Below are 20,487 nucleotides of genomic sequence, written 5' to 3'. Positions count from 1 at the left end.
AAGTGTTAGAAAAGGAGCTGCATTTTATGAGAGAAGCTGCAAGAGAGTTGGAAGATCTGTCAAAGTGTGTGAATTGGAAGAAAAAAGATGAAGAGGAAAAAACAAATGAAGCGAGATCGATAAAGAGATGGATGAATAACAATGTGTTTACTGTTTCAATTTCAATATGAGGGTGAAAGAAGAGCCAGTTATGTTATTGGAGTTCTTTTCAAGGCTTCACAGGGAAACGGAAAATCACTAATATTCAATTTACAAGTTGTGCATTTCTCTTTTGGTTTTCCTGTCTTAGAAAAGATAACATCAGTTTCTATTGTTCTGAAAGTGGAAATGTTTGCATTGCTTTGGAGAAGCTGCGTCAGCCAACGTTGGACCATGACATTCTTGAGTGCTGCCTCGATATATCTTTTTCACTTTCAGAAAGATTGAACATGGAAACAGATGAAGAATTATCCAAAACAGAATAGAAGAAGATCAAAATAGAAATATTAAAAAAGAAGGAAAAAAAGGATAAGAAAATATCATCGAAAACTTTATTCAAGATTATTTGCTGAAATTTTTTTCGTTGGACAATGTTGGATATTTGTAATTATTATATGTTTATCATCAATTAAGCTTAAAATTATGTATCTTTAAAATTTTATTTTTTCAAATTTCAATTTCACAAAATCAAAAACAAATTTTTATTCGTATATGAAAAAAGTGGTGGATGTGAATTTCATCATGTTTTTTATTTATTATGCAATTCTTTCAAAAATTGAAACATTCAAATAATTTTATTGTTTCTTTTCTTCAACAAAATAATTTCAAACAGAAAGACAGCGTAATGGTTATGTTTTAAAGACTGCGCACTCCAACTGATTCATCCACTCTTTCAGCCTCTTTTCTGTGCTTTTGAGTAATTTTTGAAATTTTTTGCATTTCAATGCTTTGAAAATCAGGTTTTCAAAAGCATTCTTTGGTTATAAATAAATTATTCCTTTTTATTCAGTGTGAGTGTTCATAATAGTATCACTTGTTATTAAGAGTAAATATTACTCCTTCATTTGAACTTTTGCAATGCAAGAAACAATCATTTAAAGACAATGCATTTCAAACAACAATTGAATTGACATCCTTAATTTCTGCAATAACTTCAATAATTATGTTAGCTTATTATTCATTCGACACAAAAAGGCAATTCAGCTGTTGAAGTTATGTTAGAAAATATGCAAAAAAACAAAAATTAAAAAAAAATAACAAATTTATAACCTGAACAACAAATCATAGGCACTGTTGTGCAATTGCGTTGGGCAAATTATGAATAGCATTATTGTTCTTTTTCTTTGCACGAATGTATTGCACTTTGAAAAAAAAATGAGAATTGAGCAAAACAATAGAAAAATTATGGAAATAAAGCTTACAAACGATCAGTCATAATTCTTTAACCTAACTGACCACTTGGTTTTTTGCATCTTTTAAAAGCGTAAACTAGGCCTTTGCGACACACTGACTTTGTCAAACGGAAACGACAATCCGACCGACAGGGACGTTCAAAACTCTTTTGAGACTTTTCAATTTGGAAAATTTTAAAAATTGGAAAATATTTAATTTCAAATATTTTTTTTACTCCATTTATTTTGAGAATTTTAAAAATGAATAATAAAACATGAAAATGCAAAAAGAATTTTTTTGTTGTCAAATCGACAGATCTTTTCGACTTGATCATGTCTAGATCAGTCTGTCTGTCAAGATCAGTCGGTTTGTCGAGATCATTTGAAAAATGAGTGAAATGAATCTAAATGACTTTATTAAAGAATTGCCGATAGAATTACAAAGATGCTTGTCAGCGAAAAATATTGTTTGGCAATTTTATTTTATCCCAGCATGTATAATTATTTATTTTTTAATATAATTCATCTTTGCAGCTTGAAGCATTTGAAAGAAAAGTTGAGGAATTAAAAAACAATGAATGCACATTCGTGGAATTAATAAGAACAAAATCTTTCAATGGCGGTAATTGTATGTTTCATATTAATTATCACTCAGATTAATTTGCATTTTTCTGCTTTAAAACAAGTCTACAAGCACCCAAACAATACTGGAGAAGAAATTGGTAAAATTCACTTTGAAACTTTCGATGGAAAGCTTTGGTTGGCATATACTCCTGTCAAGATGGATGGATCTCTAAAAAAAGATGGACATATTTATTTCTTGTGTCCAAACAGCAAACAAGGAATCAATTGTGCCATCTCTGGACGAAAGGGATGCGATAAAGTTGTGAATCATCGATGCGCATTGACGACTACATCTTCTATTTTGCCATATTTCAAGTTTCATCCATCTTCTACAAGATTTTCTGAAGTTCCTTCAAATAAAATAGTTCCAACTCATTTTCAATTTGATTCATTAATTGAACATTTTTTGCATTTAATTGGTCATTGCAATATTGCGTTTCTTTCTGCTTATTCCAATGAATTCAACAAATTTATTTCTTCTTTAATTATCACTTCCCAACAAAATCCAACTCTTTCACCGACAACCATATTTCCTACTCTCACATATCGTAAGCTAACATCACTTATTCATGAAGAAGGTAAGAAAAGAATTGCCAATAGAAATACAAAGATTTATAATTCAATGGTTGGCGTCATGATGGATGGAGGTGTTGCAGCAGGAAAAAAATACACTGTCATCACTATTGTTCCGTTGCAGACAAAGGCATCTCCATTTTTCTGGAAAATTGAAAAGGCGTGCTTCACAACTTCCGATTATTTTCATCTTGCAAATGAAATTATAACAGAAATAGCTGACTTGAAAGGAGAGGTGCGCTGTTTTTGTACGGATGGCTTGCTGCCACAAAAACTCGCAATTCAAAGCTTTGCAGATCAAACAAAGTCGACCTCAATCACAGAAACACGGAAAAAAATCACTCCTCTATTTGTTTACTGCTGCAACCATTTGATTAATTTAATTGTCACACGCATATTTAAGGATAATTCATTTTTCGTGCAATTAAAAGAAGAAATAACGTCATATTCAAAAATTTCCAGAAATGAGTCCACAAAAAATCCATTTTTACCGAAATGCCCTTCGTTCATTGAATCTAGATGGCTATGTCTTTTTGACATATGTTTTTTTATTACAAAAAATATACACAATATCTCATTTACAGACTATTTCTGCAAAGTCAAAATAGATGACGTGATCCGATGTGAATTATTACTAATTCCTCTGAAACAACTGCAATTGTTCTTTGAAAAAGACGACACAAAGCTTGGAGATGTGTTTCCAATTATCCTTAAATCCATTGCGCAATACATGTGGTTGCAAGATCTTGAGGAATTGTCTTCCCCTGATTGGCAATATGGAGTTTGCTTTATTGTAATCCAACTGTTCAATTCATTTTTAGGGAAAGAACGAGGAGATCAAATCGCTTTGGCTCATTCCTTAACTCCAATTGGAATCCTTGACTACAGAAACGGTTTGTTCTCAAAGTCTTATTCGACAGAGTTAATGACATTGAAAGAAAAATACAGATCTTTTAAATGTTCATCAATGTTTTCAAAGGATTCAGATCAAACTCAAATTCAAAGGATGCGTTGGGATTCATCTATTCAATCTATAAAAGATATAATGCCAAGTGACTCGGTCTTTCTTTGTCCTTCTAAAGAAGTTCCAAATACTGCATCTTCAAAGAATCAACAGAAAAAGTTACGAACACTTTCTCATGTAATGGAAGATAAAACCAGCGAAAATGAATTTTTTTCAGACAAACAATATGCGCTTTCATTTTTTTCGAAGAATGAAAAAATTAATTTTCCAACAAATTTTCCTCACCCAATATTCTCTTCTCCATTATCAGTTGAGACTTTTTATTCTGCTCTTCAGTTTATAAGCCCAGAAAAAGACAGAAAAGCAGAAGCAATTACCGAAACACAAGTTCAACTTCTGCCGCTTCCAAAAGATTTGCACTCTATTTCATCAACTTCACCAACCAACTCACCAAATAACAGTTTGCTCCATTTATTTGCTCTTTTGATAGAAAACACACTTATCGAAAAAGAGGTTATTACTAATGAAGAAGATATTTTTGGGGAAATTGATTTTGACGAAACAGGCATTATTCAAGCAGAAAACGATTCGGCGGATGATGAATATGATGAAGGATCTAACATTTCTGAACGTAGCGAACAGGAATTATCAATTTATGAAACAAGAAATAAACACTCACATATTGAAGAAAGTGATTCACAATCAAATTCAGACGAAAAAAAGGAAGATAAATGTTCAGATAATGAAAAAAGCCTTTCAAAAGATGATAATGATGTTGAAGAACTCGGCGTGAATGAATTTATTATCACAGACTGCATGAAGACAACAGAACAGATAAAGAAAGCACTTTCAAAAATCCAACAATCTATTTGCATGGACTGGTTTCTCCGATTGAAGTTAGCTTTCAATGATTATTTGTCCAAAATTTCTTGTTTGAAAGCTTCAAGTCATATTGAGAGCATTAGAGCTTTATTTTCATCAATGTTGCTGGATAATGCTCAAAACGTGGATCACACTAATACTCAAATTTTCTATTCTGAAATTTCAAAGCAAGGAACAATATCAACAATTTTTGCAAACTTTTGTTATTCGTTGACGATGTTTCCGTGCAGCGAAGCATCTTGTGAAAGAATTTTCTCTCGCTTGAGACGAATTGTTGGAGATAGAAGGTACTCGCTTGCACCAGAAACGCTCAACGCATTGCTTTTACTGTAGATGTTTATATTTTTTTCAATAAAACATTCAACTGCTATAGCTATCTTTTTGCATTTCAGTGAAGAATTCTGAATATATTTGAATCCAAATGAAATTTCTTGACAAACAATGAGGTTTGCTGAACAAAGTTTGCAATTATAATTTTTCTGAACTGTTTTTGAAACAAACTTTCGATATTTGTCATTAATAGAAGAATCTTATTGTGAATATGTGGAATTGTGAGTTACAAATACAAGGTTTGTATATTATTCTTTCAAATTTCCAATCAACAACTATATTTCAGTGTTCAAATATGTTTGTTCTTATTAATTAATTTATCTACTCCGTTTTCAGATGCTTGTAATACACATTGATCCATTTAACAACGTTCGTTGAACTTTTATATTGTGTTCTAACGTTTTTCATTCTTCGGAATGAAGAGCGATGTTCATAACTGATAATAATTACAATTCATCATATATTTTTTGAGTAATTGTATTTTTTCATATCGCCAATCAAAAGATAGTTTGTTTGCAACATAAGGGTCTTTTGTTCATCCAGTTAAATAGTTTTAGTGGATTCAACTTTGAAATAATGCTTCAATTGTTTATTTAAGAATCAGCATTTGAGAAATAATTGTTTTTATATGTAAATGATATTAAATAAAGATTCTAATTGGAAATCGCGAATAAAAAAATATTGAATACAGATGAGTTCAAAAGAAATAATGAAATTTATCTCTATTATTCGATAACTCTCACGAAAAAAGATGATTCACAGGATATGTTATGTTAATGTAAAGTGAGTATTGTTTTTTTTTGTATCAAATAATTATTTAATTATTAAATAAATAAGAAAGCAAGAAAATGTTGTAAAATTATCAAAATTGCAGCAAAAAAAGACAAAACTCCTTTGCATTTTGCATAATTATTAAATAACCACACAATCTCAAAGCTGGAAACGACCTCAAGAAGCTTCAGACAAGTTTCTGATATTTTCTGCCTTTTTCTTGTTGCAATCTTTTTCCGCTTCATGTTCACCTCATTCTCCCCAAACTGTATCTGCAGCGTCAGACACTCCCACAACATCATCCCAATCGAGAACGCCACCGACTCCTTCGTTGCATCCATCTTCTTGTTCATCACCAGCTCCGGCGCCTTCCACAGAAGGCACTCATTTTTGAATTCTTCCTCATCCTCAAAAACCGATGAGGGAAGGGAGTCACTTTCATCATCACTTGCAGATGTCACAACAGTTGATGATGAGATGGATGATGAATCTGAGTCATCGTCTGACAATAAGTCTGAATGCATCACAATGCAGATCACCATGTGTTCTGAGAAGAGAACAATGTGGGGACTCAGATTGGAAAGAGATTGAAGAGGGCTTTCCATTTCATCAAAGGAGTGCAGCGCAAGGTTAGCCACCCAGAACAAAACCTGTGCAGCTGTTTGTTCTCTTTCTTTCAATGTGCCAATTGCCATCTCTTTTGTCTTATTCAGCCCATGCAGCAGCATGAACAGCGAATCCCTCAAATCCACAATCAGCTTCTCATGAGGAGATGAGCATACCATTGCATCCACCAAGTTCAACATGGATGAGGTGGTTGGGCACAAATCCTCCCCTCGAACAAACGTGGAATCTGAATCAGTTGAACATGTTGAAGAAATTGATGGCGATGGAGTCTGCTTTCTAATTTCCTCTTCTTCAACCTTTTCCAATGCCCATTCAGGAATCTTGTCTGAATCTTTTCCCAGGATATATTCAGTTGATCCACTCTCAGAGAGAAGATGCTCCGATGATTCCGAACGCTGAAGGCTTTTCACATATACCCTCTTCTTTGCATTCTTTTCATTCTTCTTCTCTGTCTCCCTCTCCGCTCTTCGTCATTGAACTTCTGGCAACATCTCCATCTTCGCCGTCTCAAACGCTTTTGCATCCTTTTTTACTGCTGTGCTCTCTACAATTTTGTTTTTTCTATGTTTTTTGCAATATTATACAAATCAAACTGACAAAACGAGGAAAAAACAAAGATAATTAAATAAAACAAATAATTTCAAACCTTTTGAAAATTGGAAAATTTAGTCTTTCCTTGCTTATTTTCCTTTTTCCCGATCAAATCCTGGAAATTGCCTGTATTTCTAAAATCTAATGAAAATCATAGAAATGCAATCAATTGAATGAACGAAAACACAAAAAAATCTCACAAACTTCAGCAAACTTTATTCATGTTAATTTTTTTTCAATTTTTGTATCAATAACCGCAAATTGTGCAACGCATTAATAATATTAACATGCAAATGATTTAAGTTGTTCATGCATTGAAAAAATGTCAAATTGAAATAACTCAAAGCTGATTTGATAGCATTTTCTTGAATAACATAAAATTCGTTGTTATCAAAAAATAAAACGATAAATCAACATATATATATCAAATATAAATAAAATGTTATGTTTACAACATTTAATACATGAAGATTCATCAGTTAAACTATTAACATTTTTGATCATTCCCATAATTATCAAATAATTTATTTTTAATTATGTGTGCCAAGATCTTGAAAAAATTTGATTTTTAATGATAAATAAATTTTTTTAAATTTTATTAACTTTTGTTCAATCAAATAAAGAAACGTTTGCACACTTTTATATGCTCAAAAAAAAAAAAACTTCGACACAAGAATTAATATTCGACCGACACAAGCCTATCCTGTTTCATGTGTCGCAAAGGTTTAGCGTAAACACACTTCTGACTCGGTGTTACGTCAGAGACAGGTGACGTCAGTGACGAACAAAAAATCCGATTTCCGCTTTTGCGTCAGTGAAAATTGAATAATGGTAATTTTGATAAATAACTTTCAATATTTTTATTTTTCATTTTTTTATTTTTTATTTTTTTTTATGACGTGAAAAAATCTGTCAAGTCCGTCAAAAATCGAAAAGGTCACGTCAGAAGTCACCACGTCACCCAGGGTTAAGTTTTCGATCATTGTTTTTGACAGTTTTTTCTTTTCAAATTTTTTAAAAGTCTTGCAAAAAATTTATCATTCCAAGAATATTTGAATCATTGTTTTTTCATTTTAACTGAAAAAGACGAAATATACAAAAACAAATATTCGTGAAATTCAATACTAATTATTTATAACTATTCAAACAATAAAAACACTAAAATGTTGGCTATATCTCATTCTTTTAGATAAACTTAATTGAATTGAAGTATCACAGTGGAATGATTACAACAGATAAAATAAATAATAATCAAGATAATAAAGCCATAAAAAAATTTATTGAAAAACATAAATGCGCTTTGACATTCAAATTCTTGCTTTTTCCATAAGTATTTTGTTTTTGTTGAACAGAAATAACAAACAAAAACTGCTTGTCATAAAAAAAACAAATAAAAAACAATAAATCAAATTGTTTGAACATTTTTCATAAGAAAGCGAATGAAAATATACACAGAATATGAGTTGACTCAACATTTACAGTTGCAATATACAGGAAAATACTTGCTGGATATTATTAAATGCTTTTAAAACATGAAAAACAATTTTTTATAAATCCGGATCGATAAACATTGATAGATTAAAAACATACAGAGAATATATAGAAAATGAAATAATAAACCGTATATTGAAAAATAGATAAAAACATACAATTTTTTCACTGGAGCCAGAGTAAACTTGTAAATTTCTTGATCAAAACTGGCATATAACCTTTTATTAATTGATTAAATTATAGATTGACTGATTTTCAAAATGGTTGAGTCATTTGCGAAAAGTTGAATAAAATTCATAATGATCACTTCTTTTCGAAATGACTAAATAATTCTCGAATTGGTCGAAATACTCCAAATAATACACATTTTTGTTCATGAGTTTCAATTATTTGTTCACATTTGTTGCTCTGGTCTCAATGGAAGGGTATGAGTTTGAGAATTCTTTTCACTGCATTTTTTCGTTTTTATTAACATTCATTCAACAAAACAAGTTGATGTGAAAACAGAAACTTATTGTGAAATTTCTCACGAAGGAAGATAAGTTCGAGAAATATGTAGTGGAAGAAAAGCATTGAGAAGTTTCATCGTTCACAAGAGAAAAAAGAGATGTCTTTGATTTTGCTCTCTTCAACCGGAAAAAACCGAATGACCGAGAAACTTTTGTAAATCTGAAAATGGTTCTTTTTGCCTATTACGAAAAAAAAATAAAATAAAATACAAATAAAATAGAACCATTATCATACAAATCATTATTGCACATCATTTATGAAACAACAGTTCTTGATAGTAATTAAGAATTTGTGCACTTTTCTCCTTTGATACGTTCGCAACCTCATTCCTTGCAACATCTGTCGATGTGTCTGTTAAAAGCTGTTTATCTTCATCTAATGATTTTTCTTTGTCACACATTTCTATATTTTTTTTCCTTATCTTCTTTTTGATCAAAAGCTTCTCTTTCAAAAGAAATGAAACTTTCAATAAATATTTGTATCTTTGAGGAAAAAAAGAAAAATGAATTTTATCGTTTTTGATAAACAAATTGTTGTATTTCATTTCAATGTGATCTTTCATGCCTTGTTTTGAGCGAAAAAATTTTTTTCAAATAAAAACACACAACGCTTCAATGTCTTTTGAATTTCACATTGAGACTGGATTTGAATCAACTTTGGTATTTCCTTTTGAAAAGTCGCAAATGCAAAATTTTCAAATAAATCAAAAATTACTTATTTCACTCAAATTTCTGTATTCACTCAATAATCTTCTAAAGAATGTGTGATATAGCATTGTCAAGAAATGTATTTTAAATTTGTGAAGTTTGGTATAAATCAATAAAAGTTTGAGCAAAATTGGAATATTTTGATTTATTAGAAGATTATTTATTTGCGACTTTTCAAAAAGAATAACTCATCTGTTTGTTTTCTGATGAATATTAACAAAAATATCAAATAGATATTATTCAAATAAAATAAAAAAAAAGACAATTTCACAATAAAGAAAGAAAAATAGAATATGCAATATTATCAGATACCAGTTTTTCTTTAAACTTCTGTTTTATCCACCAAGGGTAATTCAATTCATTTCATTGTTTCAAAATTACATTCTTTTTAATGAAACGTGATGAAAAAAAAGTTTTCAAACATAAATTTGAGTTGAAAGAAGAAAAGAAGGAAGAAAGAATTATAGAATGTGATGAACAAGAGGAATTGAAAAAGGGGTTTTTTTGGATAGGATGGGATGAAACAAACGAAAATTGAAAAAGAAGGCAAATATGAGAACGAAATAAGAAGAAATGGGAGAAAATACGGACTTTCAAGCTATTTTTGCACAAAACAGGAAAAAATTGTTTAACTTATAACATTTTAAAACTTAACCAGATTTCAAAATAAATATGATTTACATTGCTGTCAACAAATATCATCGATGAAGCAACAAAATTTTTTGTGTCCTCACATGTATTTCAAAAAAAAATTTTTTTTTTTTTATTCATATTCTTTGATCACAAAAAGATCATTTAAAGTGCATAATTATTATTTGAAAATGCTTGAAGTCAAATATTTTGCCCCAAATTATAATTCAAAGAAAAACAAGTCAATTTGGAGTTCATTTGGGATTTGAGAAGAGATGAAAGAATTGCCAAAACAAAGAAAAGCATTCAGAAAAATAGATGAAGATGTTTGAAAAGTTAAACAACCAAAACAAATTGATGAATATCAGGAAAAATAAAAATCAAAAAAATGTGTGAATGATAAAAAATAAGATTAGAGGAGATGATCAAAATAAGTAAATAAATAATTTAAAATGTAAGTGATAAATATGAGAAACATATTGTGGAAAAATTTTTGAACAGTTCTTTTTGTTTAATTTTTCTGTGAAAATGAAAACGGAATATTTTCATCAAATTTTTATAACACCTCTTCAAATTTCACCAGCATAAAAATAAAATTTTTGCAAACCATTTGTTTCAATGCTGGAGTAATTTGATGGATTTCAATGAAATTATGAAGAAAATATTCCATTTTCATTTTCACAGAAAAATTAAAACAAAAGGTATATTTTGAAAAAATTGAGTAAGATGCAATGAGTGCAATCCACCTGGGACTAAATTTATTGCTTCATGACTTTTGTTCCACGCTTTATTTTCAGATATTTTTCTCATTTTTTTAATTAACCTTTTTTGTAATGCATGAGAATGCAAGTGTTATAATTATATGATAAAACATAAGAAGGAAAAGTTTGGAACATATCTCAATATTTTTCACAATTGCAAAAAATTTGCCCCACCTGTTGAATTTCGCGTCATCCACTTTCTATTATTCCACACTCTATTTGATGTGGCTGATGAGCCGCTATTTTCGAACGCAGATTGTGTGATAAATCTTCTGCTGAAAGACACATTATTCCCCCTGTCATTTGCTGCGGAGTTGTCTTCAAAGAAGCAGAATGTGATTAATTTCATATTTCTTTTTCAGGAAACTTTTTAAAATATTCAAAATAAGAAAAGAAAAGAAAAGAAAAGTAAAAAATATAAAGAAAAGAAAAAAGAAAAAGAATGACAAAACCATATCGTTTTGTTTCATAGTATATATGTGTAAATAAACACAGTCATAATTTATTTTCGTGAATAAAACGAACATAAAAGCAGACGTTTCAATAGATTTATTTTCTTTTCATTGTGAGTATTTTTTTTTTTTTTTTGATTCAAGTTGGGGCAAAATATTTTGCTTCAAGCATTTTCATTGAAAAATTATGCACTTTTCATTAAATTTTTGAAATCAAAAAATATTCTAAAAATGGTTCTTTTTTTTTACATTCAAGAAATGACACAATGATTTATGTTTTGATTTCAACGATACCTGTTTACGGATATGAAAATTAAATTTATTTTAAAATCTGAGAAAACGATCAAAAGTTATGAGTGAAGCAATTTTTTCATGATTTGTGCATAAAAAGCTTGAGAGTCCATATTTTCCCCCAGTTGTTTTTGAGTAAATATTTTGTTAGAATTTTGTTTTCTTTTTTCTGAATTGGAAAAAAAAAAAAAAAAAAAAAAAAAAAAAAAAAAAAAAAAGGAAATCATAACTGAACATGTTTTGTGAAAAATGATGATGAGTTATTATTTTGATTAACTGAATCATTAAGAATATTTGAAACAAGAAAACCAATTTTGAAATTCATTTTTTCAATAAAGATCAGAAAATATAATAAAATAAATTTCAAGTTTCTTTTCCTGTTGTTTCGCTGCCTGAAAGATTTCACGGATGACAGGAACTGCTGAAGAATTGGACGATAAATTGAATCATCCCCTTTGGGGTCGTGGACTTCAAGATGCTGCTGTTTCATCATTAATTAGCGATTATAAATATCCAATGTGGATTATTTTCATTGTTGTTACGGCTGTTTTCCTTGTAATATACATCCTTTTCATTATTCTTCATGCGACTCAACACGCTTGCACTAAGCGAACGCAAAGAACTCGGAAACGAACAGATGAAAATGATGAGGATGAAGAGACTGGCCTTCTTGAAGATTCTGAATCAGCAAAAGTTGAAGATGCAAAAAATGTGGAAATGAATGAAGCTTCGGATCATGAAGATCCAGAAACTCCAGAAGAAGAAAGCGATTACAGAAGTGAAAGCGTAGATACGGATGAGATAAGTGAAAGCGATAATGATGAAGATGAGCGAGCAAATTCTCGGGAGAATGAAATGCAAAAACGAAAGCGCGAATTAAAGAGAGGAATAAGGGTTCGAGAAAGAGAATATCTTCATTTATGCCTGAAGGAGACAGGAGGAAAACAAAATTACGAGGAGTTTAAAAGCACGATGCAAGATCTCGAAAAGACTGTTGAATTTTCGGAAGTGAAAGGACTTTCGATGTTTCATCGTTCTTCAAATGGATTTCTTTTGAAAGGCGAATGGAACGGGCTGCCAGTTGTCGTGAAGAAACTTCCTTTCATTAACCGATTCAATGCAACGTTCCGTTCTGACCTCGACGCTTTGATGGCGATGGACGGAACAGATCCTGTATTGCCAATACAGGGTTTTGGATTAAAGCCTCCATATGTTATGTTCGCTTACTCTTCAAAGGGTTCTCTATTCGACTATCTACACGGAAGAAACACTCAAGCACAATCTTCTTCTGATTCATCATCATCGTCATCATCATCTTCCTCTTCCTCTTCACCATCAAACAGCAGCTTCCCCGAAACCTCGCTGCCCACGCTCAAGTCGCACCGCCTACGGTGGAAGAAGATGAAGCAATTCATCGAGGACATCGCAAACGGGATTGCTGTGCTGCACGGGATGCCCGAGCCCTTTGTGCACGGGGACATCCGCTCGTCGCACATTCTGGTGGACGAAGACGGCTCGCTGAAGATCGGCGGCTTCTTCTCCGCTGCTCGGTTCGCGCTGCGGGCGCCGGACGAGAAGACGCGGCGGCTGCTGATGGAGCAGCTGGGCATGAAGAAGGAGCTGCGGGAGATGAAGAGGAAGAAAGGTGCGAAGGTGTTTGTGCGCAAGGGGGAAGGGGAGCAAGAGGCGGAGGAGGAAGGGGAAGGAGAAGGGGAAGAGGCGAAGAGGGAAGAAAGGGACGCAAATGACGAGGCAAGGATTCTGCATCCGATCACGATGCTGTCGACATACTCGTGGATGGCGCCTGAAGCGCTGGATGAAGACAATCCAACTGTAACCACAGCAAGCGACATCTACTCGTTTGGCCTTGTTTGTTGGGAGATTCTGACTGGCTCTATTCCCCATGCTGGACTGAGTCTGTCGCAAATAAGAGATCTTCACAAATCGAATACAAAACCCACACTTCCCACTAAAATGCCAGGTGGCGCTCCAAAGGAACTTTTGAAAATTATTAAAAGATGTTGGAACAGCGATCCTATGAAGAGGCCACATATAGATGAAATTGTTTCAGATTTAGAGGATTTAGATGATGATGACGATGATTAGACTGTGATATTATTTTTCATTATATTTTAAGCATTTTAATTTTTATATTACTATTTTTGCACATCACTTTTTTTTCGGTTTATCTCAGTTTTATTAGAAAAATTTTTGAATTTGTTTGATCTTCCCCAATACAAAACTCAAAATAAATGGGAGGAGTGTCTTCAAAGCAGATTACGGATATTCTTCGAGAAACTTCCTTCACTCTACCAGATACACCAATTCAAGGAGTTGAAATCACTCTCCCAAACAAATTTTTTGAAAAGCAAGTATTTCAGAATGTTTTTGTTGTTTGGAGCTCTTGCCGTCCAGGATCAACCTGGGGAAGGATTTCACAAGGATGGTTTGTCGGTTTAATTTTTTTCCTGTTTGTTTATGAGAATTTTTTAGTTGTTATATTCCAAAACGTCAGGATATTGGATCAAGATTGAGAGTTGAGATTTATCGTCAAGAGTATTTCCCACACAGTACAAAAGTTTCAACTATTAATCCTTCAGATAGGATAACAGAAATTGTTGATCTTAATCCTCGAAATTCAAAAGTCAGAAGCCTTCTCAAAGTTCCATATATTGACGAATTTGATCGAGTTCTTCTTTTAACTCAAGTTTCTGCACCTCAATCACAGTTTGCAGAAATGAATATTATTAATTATCATCAGTCTGGAGTGATTGAGTTTGTAAAGCAAGGACTGAAAGATATTGAAGAAACTGTTCCGAAATATCTTCTTCCTTCACAAACTACAAAACCTGTAGACTCTCAAATCCAAGATATGCCGATTACTGATTTTTGGGAAACATCTGTACATCCAGATACATTTATCTACACAAAGCACACAGATCTTCTTTATGCTGCAGAATCAAAAAATCCAGTTATTTCTCTTGATGAAGCTTGGATGGGTCCGCTGTATCCTGGCCTTTCTCCATTACTTCCACCTCCACCAGACTGTATAACAGCTCCTCTTTCAACTCTTTCTTCACTTTTTCTGGATGACGACGTATTTGATCTTGATCCAAACTATTTCGTCGCTCAAGAGGACCACCTCACAGTACTTTCTTGGCATTGCGCCCCATCTCAACTATACACAAACAATCCTTCCTCCTCCCCCTCTTCCTCCTCCTCCTCTTCTTCCCGCCACTACCCCAGCAGCACGGAAGACAAGCTATTCAAGCCCCCACCCTGGCCCCTCCGCTGCGCCCAGATCGCCTCCATCATCCTCTTCCGAGCGCCGGATGTGGTCTGTCTGCAGGACATCCCCACCGACGGAGCTGTGCAAATGGCGCGAGCGCTGTTTGACGAGTACGATGGCGCTTTTGCGACTGTGTTGCCGCCTGCACCAGGAATGGGCGTGGCAAATATGCCCGGGGAGTTCGCAGCACAGCAGTTTGTTCCCAATCAGCAGCAAAAGCAGCAGCAACAACAACAACAGAACATCAGAGACTTTCCCTCCAAACAGCACACCACTCCCCAGCAATCTTCTGCTTCGTCTGCTGCCGAGCTGATTCGGAGCGCGCAGCAGCGCCGCACGCCGAGCGGGTATTCGATGCAGCCGTATGCCAACTGCGGCACATGCATCTTCTACCGCCGAAGTCGCATCCAATCGATCGGCAAGCCTTTTCCGCTGGACATGTTCGAGAGAACTTTGTCGCAGACATACAACCCGGAGACAGCGTCGATTGTGACACAGAGGAATAGCATGACACTAACTTCGCAGTTTCCTCACATAAACGATGATAACGGGGGAGTTAATGATAGCAACTTTGGTGATGATGATGATTATGACGATGTGAATGTAATGGAACGAGAACTGGATGCAGAGGGCAACTACGACGGAGAAAACGGAGAAATAGAAGAAGGATTTGGACGAAGCTTCAGAAGCAGTAGAAGCAACAGAAACAGAAGCAGAATTGGCAGCAGCGGTAGTAGCAGTTTTGGTGCCAATGTGATGGTGCCTGTGGCGACTGAGATGGCAGACGAATCGAATGTCCCTCTGCTTTCTGCACAATCCCGCTCTCCTTCGCCTGCGCCCGCTTTGCTTTCGCCTTCATCCAACACTTCACTTGCTTCGAATTCCTTGCTATCTTCTCATTCTTCACATTCTTCTTCTGCTTCTTCTTTATCTTCGCCTGGGCTTTCGCTTTCTCTTCCACAGGGCGATTCTTCTCTTATGCCACTTACACCCAATTCATCGATGTACGCTCACACTTCACCAACTCCTACTTATCCTTCATCATCATCATCTTCGCATTCATCTTCTCCTTCTGTTTCTTATTATCGCCCTGCACTAAACAAACAACTTACTTTTTCTTCCATTTCGCCTTCCCAATCTGTTCTTCGCTCGCTCGACGAAGCCACATCACGTGCCACGCTGACTGAAATGCGAGCGCTGGGCATGTTTTTGGGTGTGAAGAAGACGGTTGAAGAAATGCAGACGCCACCGCTGCTGAATGAGGAGGACGAGGAGTACGGGGCGAGGAAGATGGAAGAGTATATCAAGAAGGACGAGGAGAGGAGCAGGAAGATGCGGATAAGGCGGAGGAAAGAGAAGAAGAAGGAGAAGCTGGACAGGGCGGTGATGGAGGAAGAGAGAAGGATCAAAGAGAGAGACCTGCTGAGAGAGAAAGAGCGGAAGAAGCGGAGAACCGAAAGAGGCGAGTCAGACAACGCCGACGAGCTGAACAAGTCCGAAAACGACCTGTCGAATGAGATTGAGCTCGAATCAAACAGCGAAAGACGGCAAGAATTACTGCGACGGAAGAAGAAGAAGCTGTATGATGAGGACGAGGCGACGTCTGCACGGGCTGTTTTGGATGAAGAGAGTGATGATGATGAGGAAGAAGGCGATGATGATGATGGAGAAAGAGGCAGCAGAGGAAACAGACGGAGGGGAGAGGACGACGAGATGAGAGGGCTTGGCCCGCGGAAGGAGGATGCACAGCGCGATGCACTGGCAATGATGGCGGTTGGGGCGATGATGCTGTCGGGCACAGGAACGGGGGGAATGGCTGGAGGAGGAGGAATCGGAGGAATTGGAGCAATCGGAGGAGCAGCAGCTGTCAAAACAGCAAGCGGAGGCGTGCAGCTGATGAAAGGGTTTGGCGATCTGCGTGATGGCAAGTCCCTTGGAGAGATGATGATGCTGATGGGGGCGCACAACCACCCGTCGGGTTTGTCTTTGGCTGACCCGTCTTCTCTGGCTGTGCGCCGCCTCTCGCACTGCAAGCACTTCCGGCCGTATCCTTTGCACACATTGACATTGCCTCGTCGCACGCTCCATTTCTCCCTTGCTGCGAAGAGAATCAACCCGCACTACTTCAACGTGGCGCAGGCACACGCCTTCATCTCCTCCATCCGCAGGCACAGCAGCCGCGCGGTGCGGTCTGAAAAGATCGCCAGCCGGTTTTTTGTGTCGTCCGTTTTGCTGTTTGGCGACCCGACGTTCGCTGAAGACGTGCGCTTTGCGCAGGTGGTGAATCTCGTGCGCTCCATTTACTTTGTCATGTCCCATGCCTTTCCCCTCGCCGCTGTGGCTGCTGGCCACTCGCTGCAAGATGGCAACGCTGTTTCGCTGCAGTCCTTCTCAAAACTGCCTCCGCTGTCTGTTTCCCCGCGCATTCCGCTCCTCCTCTGCGGAGATTTGTCTGCTGCTTCACTTAATTCTCCTTCCATCCGCTTGATTGTCCGCGGCGCCGAGTCGCTTTTGCACCCGGCGCTGAGGTTTTCTCCAGTTGTGCGCAGGCTGATGGGTTTGCCATCATTTGATTCCAATCCTTTGGAAATGAGGGATGTTCAAGGGAGATACAAAAGGAAGACTCGGCTGCAGAAGATCTTTGAGGAGAGACTGGACAAGCGGAGGCAGGAGCACAGAGTGCAGGTGGAGAAGTACGAAGAGCTGAAAAGGGACGAAAGAGACAGAAGGGTGATGTACATCAGAGAGAAAGACAACCGAATGAACCGGTACATCATATCGACCTACCGCCGGGAGAAAGAGCGGGCGCAGAAGATGCAGCTGGAGAAGCAGCTGCAGAAGGACATCCTGACCGAAGAAGAGCGGACTCGGCCGTTCAAATACTTCCGCCCTGACCTTGAGACAGACATCCTCTTCACTGACAGCAAGCTCACCCCGGAGCAGGTGAAGAGGCTGATGCAGAAGCTGCCGAAGTACCTGCAGCTGAAGGAAACACCCATTGACGGCTTTCCCGACCTCGACAGCGCAGAGCCACCGACCATCCCAGAGTACCCAACAGCGATGCACCCGGCCTCGGCGGAGCAGCTGCGGATGATGGAGGCAGCACACAAGGCAGAGATGGATGCAGCACTGGCATTGCAGCCAGCTTCAGCTCAATCATCAGCCTCATCCTCAGATTCTTCTGCGAGCGAGTTCCAGTTTGTTCCAGTGAACCGGAGGATCCATTACATACACAATGCGTGGGACCCCTTTGGGAAAGCAGAGAACCTTCAGGACGTACTGTTTCCCTGGCAGGTGGCAGAGATGCACCGGAGATTTCGGCCTGGCTATGTGCGAATGAGAGATCCTGCGCTGGTGCCTTTATTTGATCCGTTTGCACAGCTGGAAAACTACGTGTACAGGACACATATACACATGCATGCACATCATCACCATCAGCATCATCAGCATCAAGGGCAACGACAAGGTCAAAACCAAAGGAAAAGCAATCAGCTGCACCAACGGAGCAACACCATCAGCAGCCGAAACAGCAAAAACAGCAGAAGCAGCAAAAAGAACCCCAAACAGAATAGCAATTTCAACAGCAACAGCGTTCTCAACAACAGCATCAACACAATCAGCGACGAGTTCGACTTCCTCACGCGGCCGATGCACCAGCACCGCCCCGCTGAAATCAGCGTGCCGTTCCTCCAGACACGGCGCAACCAGCGTCTTCCTCCGAACTCGCTCGGCTTCTGGTTTTGCCCTGCTCCCTTGAATGAGTCTACCTCTCAGATTATGCTGCGTTCAGCCAGCCCGCTCTGTGCAGCAGTGGGCGAAGCGGCGGTGGACGAGGCGCAGTCGGACGGGTGGGTCGGGCTGCCGCAGGTGTTTGACGGGGATGCGCGGCATGTGATACGCACAGAGACAGACGAGTTCGACGAGATGGTGCCGAAAGTGCTGGGAGGAGAGCTCGAGGAGGTGAAGATGATGCCGTCTTCGCATAAATATCTGGGGGAAACCGAAACGAAGAAGGTCAGCGAGGAGCTTGCGAAGTACTACAGCACTTCCACTGCGCAGACTGCGAGGCAGCTGCAGTGTGCGATTGTCGCGCTGCTTTCTGCGCTGCATTCAACAGGCCAGTCAATTTCGGCTCTTTTGTCTCGTCTTGAATTGCAGCCTTCGACACCATCTTCAATTTCTTCAAATACATCCACCACAAAATTGCTCCCTGCTCCGTTGGATGCTTCGCCAGGTGCAATGGATTATTTGAATAACGACAGAAGCTTCAACAATGTTAGTGATGCTGACAACAAAGGAGAGCAAAAACACTTGTCTTCATCTGCCCTCTCCTCGCTGTTGAAATCGCTCCGTGCTGCCTCTGACTACATTCGCCACCCTTCGCTTCCGTTTGGCACAGATACTGTCATTTTCCGTGTTCCCTTTGTGTTCTGCGACGGCTGGTCGTACGTGGCCAGGGCGCCGCCGCCGCATACTGCCTTCATAAGAGACGGGAGACACACGTTTTCAGTGGCGTCTGACTACATCTGCTCGACAAACCATCTGCAGCCGATTCTTGTGCGTATTGCAAGGACAGAAGGGGGAGAGGTGGAAAACGGAGATGAGGGAGAAGATGGAGAAGATGGGAAATGCAATGATGAATGTGCAGATGAGAAAGGACAGTGGGGTTATTCTTCTGAGAGAGAGCGTTCAGGAATCGAATATGACGATGAATTGGTGTTCCACGACGGACGGAGCGGCAAAAGCACAAGCATTCACACATCTTCTGACATAAACAGCACCTCCTATTTGAATCCCTCTCCATCTCCCGCTCATTTCGAGGAAGAGCCAACAGCTTTTGGTGAATCATTTGGTCGAGCGGACAAGCGGAAACACAGAGACGACAGCCGCTCGAGGCATCATTCTGCATCAAGCACAGCGTCGTCGTCTGTATCCACATCATCTTCTTCAGACACTTCATCATCGTCATCCTCTTCCTCTTCCTCCTCTTCCTCCAATTCCACCACCCCTTCAACCACTTCAGACGTGTCAATGACCACTCCGCTGAACCCACAGCAGCACAAGCGAAAAGAAGGCGGCTCCGCTTTCGGTACGCCCCGGCGAGGAGACCAGCGCAATCAGCACAATCTGCGCGAAGCAGACGAGCCGCTTCGACCGCACAATCCGTACGAGATGCCGCCTGCGCCTGCAAACACACGGCTGGTGATGCCTTTATGTCTGTTCCCGTGCAGCCACCGTCCGGTTCTGACTGTTTTCCATCGGTTTTGGGACAGCCCTGGTGAGTATGGATCGAAGCTGAGGAAGGCGCTGCGGAGTGAGAAGAGGTTTTTGATGGCGAAGCAGGCGGAGAGGGAGGCGAAGAGGAAAGAGAGGAGAGACAAAAGAATGGAGGAAGAGGACAAAAAGATGATTGAGAGAGTGAAAGCAGAGGTGCAGGAAAGAGAAAAGCTGAGACTTCTGAAAGAAAAAGGAGAGGAAGACGGATGATGCTCTATTGAGTGGCAATTCATTTAATGAACATGTTTGTTTTGAATTTTTTTAAAAAAAGATGTAAAACCTTTGTTTTTTACTGAAAAAATTATTGAATTTTCTTTTTCTTTTTTGTTTGTTTGAACTTTCTGTTT

At 37.8% G+C, this 20,487-nt stretch overlaps 3 protein-coding genes across 3 annotated transcripts; 2 read left to right on the top strand and 1 right to left on the bottom strand.

The window, feature by feature from the left end:
- Nucleotides 1-5,556: 5,556 nt before the first annotated feature.
- MONOS_8114 (uncharacterized protein) lies at nucleotides 5,557-6,453 on the bottom strand (the record flags this gene model as incomplete). Its single annotated transcript, XM_067878499.1, has 2 exons — nucleotides 5,557-6,367; nucleotides 6,438-6,453. 2 exons carry the CDS (start codon nucleotides 6,451-6,453, stop codon nucleotides 5,568-5,570), a joined length of 816 nt encoding a protein of 271 aa, XP_067732120.1. The 3' UTR covers nucleotides 5,557-5,567.
- Nucleotides 6,454-11,923: 5,470 nt separating this feature from the next.
- On the top strand, nucleotides 11,924-13,797 carry MONOS_8115 (putative Protein tyrosine and serine/threonine kinase). Its single transcript, XM_067878500.1, has one exon. It carries the CDS (start codon nucleotides 11,983-11,985, stop codon nucleotides 13,678-13,680), a length of 1,698 nt encoding a protein of 565 aa, XP_067732119.1. The 5' UTR covers nucleotides 11,924-11,982; the 3' UTR covers nucleotides 13,681-13,797.
- A 29-nt stretch (nucleotides 13,798-13,826) lies between these two features.
- On the top strand, nucleotides 13,827-20,350 carry MONOS_8116 (uncharacterized protein; the record flags this gene model as incomplete). Its single annotated transcript, XM_067878501.1, has 2 exons — nucleotides 13,827-14,020; nucleotides 14,068-20,350. 2 exons carry the CDS (start codon nucleotides 13,827-13,829, stop codon nucleotides 20,348-20,350), a joined length of 6,477 nt encoding a protein of 2,158 aa, XP_067732118.1.
- Nucleotides 20,351-20,487: the final 137 nt, after the last annotated feature.

Source organism: Monocercomonoides exilis (genome assembly GCF_001643675.1).
Source record: "Monocercomonoides exilis strain PA203 chromosome Unknown scaffold10-1930038, whole genome shotgun sequence".
Lineage (NCBI taxonomy): Eukaryota > Preaxostyla > Oxymonadida > Polymastigidae > Monocercomonoides > Monocercomonoides exilis.
The sequence above is the reverse complement of the archived record's forward strand: the minus strand, read 5'-3'. Positions and strand labels throughout refer to the sequence as shown.

Excerpts from the sequence above, each read along its gene's own strand:
- MONOS_8115 (XM_067878500.1), top strand. The coding sequence starts at position 11,983 with ATGACAGGAACTGCTGAAGAATTGGACGATAAATTGAATCATCCCCTT.